A 7,482-nucleotide genomic window follows, 5' to 3' on the forward strand; every position below is an offset into this window, starting at 1 on the left:
CCTCAAATGGCTCTGCAGCGAGCACCACTTGTTTTCATCAGTGCCAGATAGAGTCTATTTTAACTGCTATTTATCCAAAGAATTGAGTGAAGAAAGAAATCTGATTGATATGGAATTATTTTGATAGAAGCTGAGCTTACAACTTAAGAATGATTGTAATTTCATTTGAGTTTTAATCCTTAGGTATACTAAACAATGCTACTGTAGATCTTTCATAATACACCAAAAGAGAAAATATTCCTTTATAAAATTAGACACAAATACATTAAAAATCTTTACATTATTCATTAATGGGAGCTAATGAATTCTCATTTTCGCCATCTCAGTACAACACGCCAGATATTTTAATAGTTAAATGTAAAATGTTTATCAAGATTAAAATATATTTGTGTAATTAAAAGCTTAAAGACATTAAGTTTGGCTTTTGTTTTTTTTTTTTTTTTTCTTCTGAATGACACACACTGGTGATTTAATCGACCCTATAGTTAATTTTAGACAGACAAGACTTCATTGGACAGAAGTTTCAATGTAATCTGCTAATCACATGCTTCATTTCTGTAGTACGAGCCCAACACCCTATCAACTTTACAACAAAATCAACAATAAAATAGCGGACTCTTTCTTGAGAACAGTGGGTGGCTCTTAAAAGAGCCTTTGGTTTTAGAATTGAGAAGTTTAACCGCCGAATCCGTACAGAGTGCGTCCCTGCCGTTTCAGCGCATACACAACATCCATGGCGGTCACGGTCTTTCTCTTGGCGTGCTCAGTGTATGTAACGGCATCACGGATCACATTCTCCAGGAACACCTTCAACACTCCGCGGGTCTCTTCATAGATCAGACCAGAGATACGCTTGACTCCGCCACGGCGAGCGAGACGACGGATGGCGGGTTTGGTGATTCCCTGGATGTTATCACGCAGAACTTTACGGTGACGCTTAGCGCCTCCTTTTCCCAGTCCTTTACCGCCTTTGCCTCTTCCAGACATGATCACAGTAATCGCAAACTGTATAATACCACATCAACTGCACACAAGCGACTTTTACAATTATCTATAGGACCTAGTTGAAACCAGTGTAGGCGGTGCTTCACAAAGTCACGTGTCTTTAGGAGAGCCCGAAAAGCGGTTAGGCCACGTTTACTGGCGACAATTCAAACAATGAAAGGTAGATTATTTACATTTAGTCAACTTTTCTGGTCAAGCGTGAACACCTAATAATGTCAGTAATGTATTTAAAATGAATACGCCGACCAAACAGAAGGATTTTAACAGCTGAAAATACAAACACAAAGTACGGCGTGTGGACAAATTGCCCAATACTGCAGTTTTCTACAACTGTAGGGTATATTAAATTATAAAGTGTCCTTCAATTTACTGTAGTTAATTTTTAAAGGGCATGTTTTAGTCCAAGAGAAAAAGGACATGTACACTGCACAGGTTGAGCCCTATCTGTGCACATGCCTGGCTACTTGACACAAGACATCACAATTTAGATGGATTGTCCCGAAGTCTAATAGTTTATTAAATGTTCAGTTAAACATCAACAGAAAATAAAATGGCTGAATGGAGCATATACTAACCTAGGGGAGCGCAGGGCACAAAGTAATGCAGGGTTAAATGTAACAGAGTTTTAAGGTATTTACTCAGGGTGAACCATGGACTGCTTCCAAGGTTTTCACCAGTGTCGGCAGATGTCTTCCCAGGGGCGTTGCGAGGGGGGGGCTTTGGGGGCTTAAGCCCCTGATGTATTGTCAAAAGCCCCTGATCTCTTGGAATATATTGCACTTAAATAAAAATATGTTGTATAACATTTATTTTGTTATCTAAGTACTGAAAATGACCACATACATCACGAACATTCCACTTAACGCAGCGTTTGTGTTAGGTAATTAAATCGTCAGCTGTTCAGCAGTACCTGTTTCTACCGGCAGGTGGGAGTGGCTCTGTTGTCACATGGTGTTAAAAAAAATCCCGCCACTGCACTTCATTCATTCATTATTTTGAGGAGCTGAAGCTAATGAGGTAATAATACAACTCTTTCGCGAAACTGAATAGTTTTAACTATGAAACTTGTTTCCCCAGTATAAAATGTGTGTAGTTCTGGTGATTTTAAAATAACTATAATCAGTAAAATGGGCATCATATCAATGTAAATACATGCGAGTAAGTACAAAAAAACGTAAATTGTTCTAGCTTTCTAGATATAATATATATATGAGATAGCAAGTCACATATTTCTGTAATAGTTAAATCACAGTGAGTTTATTCATCTAGCTTATTGTTATATAGCTATATTCTAGTGTAACATGCTATGTCAATTTGCATCAAATTATAAATCGACTTTCTTATGAAAATACATAAAATGGTTGGAAGAGCACATACAGTTGAAGTCTGAATTATTAGCCCCCGTTTATTTTTTTCCCCAAATTCTGTTTAATGGAGAGAAATTTGTTTTCAGCACATTTCTAATCATAATAGTTTTAATAACTCAACTCTAATAACTGATTTATTTTATCTTTGCCATGATTACAGTCATATTTGACAAGACATTTTTAAAAACACTTCTATACAGCTTAAAGTGACATTTAAAGGCTTTAAAGGCAGGTTAGGGTAATTAGGCAAGTTATTGTATAACGATGGTTTGTTCTGTAGACTATCGAAAAAAATATAGCTTAAAAGGGCTAATAATTTTGACCCTAAAATGTTTTTTTTATGTAAAACTGCTTTTATTCTAGCTGAAATAAATCAAATAAGACTTTCTTCAAAAGGAAAATATTATCAGACATAGGCTACAGTGAAAATTTCCTTGCTCTGTTAAACATAATTTGGGAAATATTTAAAAAAGAAAATAAAATTCAAAGGAGGGCTAATAATTCAACTGTATAAAACATTTATTGTTGCAGTCGTGTAAATGATCAGTTAAAGCCTTTTTATTTTTATTCAGATCTTATTTTCATTCTACTACAGCAACAGCTGGTTGCCTTCATCCATATTAGGGATTTCCTAGAATGTTCTACTTTTGTGAGGCATATATGGAATTTCTGCTCAAGTATGATTAAAACAGGCATTACATGCATTTAAAGTGCTACAATGCCCACATCACCCTATTTTGAGGAAAACTGAAAAAAAATTCCCTGAAGAAATTTAAAGTAAACATATTTCTAGCATATAGATCTTTATTTTTATTTTTTGTAGCCTACTACTTTTGATAGAATTGTTATTATATAAAAAAAATAGTAGCCTATTGAATATCAATATTTTGCAAGGTATTGAATTTAGAAATTCCATTATCTTGACAACACTACACCTCAGTTAATCACTCTGTCCAAATGAACATGTTTGTAGCTTTGTATCACATTGGATAACAACTCACACTATAAAATAATTCATATTTTCAGATTTGAAGACATGCAGAAATTTACATTTTCAAAAAACAAACAGAAAGTTCAAATCAGGAGGAGATAGGAGGCTCAAGAGGATTGGTATGGCTCATAACAGACTATTAAATGAGAAGTGGGTTAATTTATCAATGTTTTTTTTCCTATTTGGATTTTACAAGTCTTAAAAACCCCTTATTTATTATTAACCATTTTTAATCCTGTTAATAAGATTAGAGTAGGTATATTAGTTTGGTAAATTAAAACTTCTTTTTTTATATAAATTTTTTATTTTGGGTGGGGTGGGGCAATTTCTTTGGGGCTAAGCCCCTTATCCCTTTCGACCCTAGCAACGCCCCTGTGTCTTCCAGCCATTTATTGTAAAAGTTTGGTGAAATTTGGATTATTTTTGCAGCATAAAAGTATTTTTTATTAAAGTCAATATTTTTTATTAAAAAAAACATTGTGAAAGTATATAAGCTAAATCTTATATTGTTGTGATTGCCGTCTTCCCTTTTGAAAGTTGTAAGAAACAGTGACTGCTAGCCTATGCTGCTAGCCAGTTTTGAAGAAAAAACGACTCCGCGTGGTTAGTTGTAACAGGGTGTTACAGTTAAGCCACACACTGTTGGACACCAATTAAACTAACACAATACATATATAATTTTTAATTTTGAGTGTAATGTTGAGAACATTTTGAATAAAATGCTAAATAGAATTTTTTTGATGGACAAAAAATATTTTATTGCTAATATTGCAAATACAAACATTGTATAATAATAATAATGGTAATAATCCAAATAGATCCAAATGTGTTTATCCAATAAATCAATAAATATACATTCTGTGCTATGTAGAATCAAAAATAAATTGAAAATATAGCTATTTGAAGTAAACTGGATTTAATTAATTGTGTGTAATCTGTCTTTTTAAGCATGTGTTACAATTAACCCCCTGTCTGTTACAACCTGCCCCGCAGGTGGGGTAAATAGTAACATTTTTACTCCTGGCACTTTTGGCAATACTGCACAGAAGCCATAGTTCCGACGATCATACTTTCAGTGCTCATTTTTAGGAGAGGCTTGTGTTTTGTTGGTAAAAAGCAAATGCACGAAAAAGCATGAGTCAGTGATTATCTGGAAAAACATACCTTGGAATGACTGATCAAATTCATTCATGTATTCCAGAAAGCCATGTAATAAACCACAGAATATTATAGATTACTGTAGTAAAAACTAAAGTTTACTACATTACTTGGCTTAAAGTATGCTGTAATATTAACCAAGTGTTGAATTAATACTAAAGTATCTGAAGTATAATGCACTTTAATTTAAAATAATTCAAAGCTGCTATGGTATTTACTGAACAATACTGTAGCATCTTTTACTTTTATTCAAGAATCTTTTGTGTGACTGCATTCACCTAAAGTGTGTAAGCAGAACCCAACAGCCACCTCTATCTGGTAGATGAATTCTTCCTCATAATTCTCAACAAGTAAAATATGCTTATTCCGTTGACTCGCGGTAAAAAAAAAATGTTATGAAGGTTTAGGAGACAATGCAGTTAGCTAAATCTGCCTACATCAAACCGCACTATATTAACAGTGAAGTTTTCACCCATTAAAAAAAACAGCATCTTTTCTAGACACATTGAGGGGGCTCTTAAAAGAGCCTTTGGGTTTTAATGCGTCACCAGTGGGTTTAAGCGCGCTCTCCGCGGATGCGGCGGGCCAGCTGGATGTCTTTGGGCATGATGGTGACCCTCTTAGCGTGGATGGCGCACAGGTTTGTGTCCTCAAACAGACCCACCAGGTAAGCCTCGCTGGCCTCCTGCAGAGCCATGACGGCGGAGCTCTGGAAACGCAGATCAGTCTTGAAATCTTGAGCGATTTCTCTCACCAGACGCTGAAAGGGCAGTTTACGGATCAGCAGCTCAGTAGACTTCTGATAACGGCGGATCTCTCTCAGAGCCACGGTACCAGGCCTGTAACGATGAGGCTTCTTGACGCCGCCGGTTGCTGGTGCGCTTTTACGGGCAGCTTTAGTGGCGAGCTGCTTCCTCGGAGCCTTTCCTCCGGTGGATTTACGGGCGGTCTGCTTGGTTCTTGCCATTGTGACTAAACTTCTAGATAGAGCTCTAGTAGAATGATGTTCACTGTACGCAGACTCAGCTTTTTTATAGGAAGGCAGTGGTTGTTGAGGCGGTTGATTGGCTGTTGCATTTACGTCGTAAACACACGTAGTGTGACGTGAACATTTTGACCAATGGCAGTGCTTTTTTTTTTTTTTTTTTAACAGACTGACAGCCAACTGCCTTTCCCGCTCAAAAAAAAGCTTATTTAGGATACGTTCTTATTGCATGGAAAGTAATGGAGAAACTAGACATTTTATTTTTAATTTGTAGATTTGTTTGTTTAACTTTATGTTCAATCCTTTGCATTTTTTTCCGTTTAGAGTAGAATAAGCCAACCGTAATTTGTGATTTTCATGTGAGTAAATGCTTCAAGTGGAAATATGGACAAAAATAAGCTTTAAGCGAGCGTCATACGTTTGTGCTAAACCTGTGCGCCGACCTGTGTTCTACTTTAGGCCTTTGAGTAAATTGATTCACGTGGATGAAACAAAACTGCAAATAACAAAGGTATTCCTCATCCGGAACGAAAGGGATGCTTTCGAACACATACGTTACGTTTCCTGCCCTTTTCTTTATTCTGGTGGTTTATTTAGTTACTATTCATGATTAGTTGTTTGAGGCTTCTGAAATAATGCTCTTCACTGTTATGTGAGTGGCTCTTAAAAGAGCCGTTTGGTTTTTGGAAGACTCGAGCAGATATAGGCGATTACTTCTTCTTGGGAGCCGCCTTTTTAGGCTTCGCCGCCTTAGGTTTGGCCGTTTTGGGCTTGACTGCCTTCACCTTCTTGGGGCTCTTGGCTGCTTTCTTGGCAGCTGCTGGTTTCTTTGCCTTCTTGGGGCTCTTGGTGGCCTTCTTGGCAGCTGCTGGCTTAGCTTTCTTTGGGCTCTTTGTCGCCTTCTTCACAGATGTGGCCGCCGGTTTCTTCGCCTTCTTGGGAGATTTCTTAGCGGCGGGTTTCTTAGCAGCCGGCTTCTTGGCTTTCGCGGCGGTTTTCTTGGCTGCCTTCTTGGGCTCGGCTTGCTTCTTGTTGAGCTTGAATGAACCGGAGGCGCCTGTGCCTTTGGTCTGGGCCAGAGTGCCGTTGGTCACCAAGGCCTTGACGGCGGTTTTGACGCGGGAGTTGTTCTTCTCCACATCATATCCGCCGGCGGAGAGAGCCTTCTTCAGGGCTGCGAGAGACACGCCGTTTCTCTCCTTGGAGGCCGTCACAGTCTTGACGATGAGGTCGCGGACATTTGGGCCCGTTTTCTTGGGCTTGGACGCCGCTTTCTTCTTAGGAGCTTTTGCCGGCGTGGCAGCGGGAGCTGGAGCAGTTTCAGCCATTTCTCAGTGGAAGAACCTTCACCTACAACTAGCAGTGAATAATGAAGCTCTGCTGGGCGGCGCTGTGAACTTAACTACCACATGAGAACCGTGTAGACTCAACCACAGCTCCTCAGACAATCGCCTCGACACAAAACTTGTGCTTTCTCCGTTTAAACAAAGACTAAAAAAAGTGCAATAAAATGTTTTACAGCAGACTAGAAATACCTTATTGATATGAAGAGGGTCAAGGCTTTTCCGTGGAATTCAAATAGGACACGCCCTGAATTTTTTTCTAGATTTATGGAGTCATTTATCTTCTGTTCATTCACTGAAGTTGTTTTACTACACATACGGCCTGTGGAAAAAATATAACAAGATGTGCAGCAAGAGTTATTTGTGTGTTTTTTTTTTTGTCTTTTTCTAACATAAGACCCTTTTTATCATTTATATTTTGTTTGTTTGTTTGTTTGCACTTTATTAATCCAAAAGAAAAATGCAAACCGGAGCTCATCATACAATAAAATAAATAAAATATAATGGATTATATATAAGAAAATGCAAATCCTACGAAATACAAAATCCGTAAATAACAATGCAGTCATCAGAAGTTTATTATTCAGTTTTTGTTGCAACATAAAACTAATAGAAACATGATTAATATGCCTT

The 7,482-nt window shown here is 37.5% G+C and overlaps 3 protein-coding genes across 3 annotated transcripts in view; all 3 read right to left on the bottom strand.

Moving 5' to 3' along the window:
- LOC137487299 (histone H4) overlaps positions 1-1,017 on the bottom strand; it is a 1,429-nt gene extending 412 nt beyond the window's left edge. The window contains exon 1 of the mRNA XM_068222531.2: positions 29-1,017. Within this exon, the coding sequence (XP_068078632.1) occupies positions 676-987 (312 nt within the window). The 5' untranslated portion in view covers positions 988-1,017 and the 3' untranslated portion in view covers positions 29-675. The remainder of the gene's footprint in view (positions 1-28) is intronic.
- A 3,024-nt stretch (positions 1,018-4,041) lies between these two features.
- Positions 4,042-5,528, bottom strand: LOC137496132 (histone H3). The gene has a single exon (XM_068222524.2). The coding sequence runs from the start codon at positions 5,486-5,488 to the stop codon at positions 5,078-5,080; it is 411 nt and encodes a 136-aa protein (XP_068078625.1). The 5' UTR covers positions 5,489-5,528; the 3' UTR covers positions 4,042-5,077.
- si:ch73-368j24.11 lies at positions 4,042-6,877 on the bottom strand. The gene has a single exon (XM_005168801.6). It carries the CDS (start codon positions 6,832-6,834, stop codon positions 6,217-6,219), a length of 618 nt encoding a protein of 205 aa, XP_005168858.1. The 5' UTR covers positions 6,835-6,877; the 3' UTR covers positions 4,042-6,216.
- Between the last annotated feature and the right edge of the window lie 605 nt (positions 6,878-7,482).

Source organism: Danio rerio, chromosome 7 (assembly GCF_049306965.1).
Source record: "Danio rerio strain Tuebingen ecotype United States chromosome 7, GRCz12tu, whole genome shotgun sequence".
Taxonomy (NCBI): domain Eukaryota; kingdom Metazoa; phylum Chordata; class Actinopteri; order Cypriniformes; family Danionidae; genus Danio; species Danio rerio.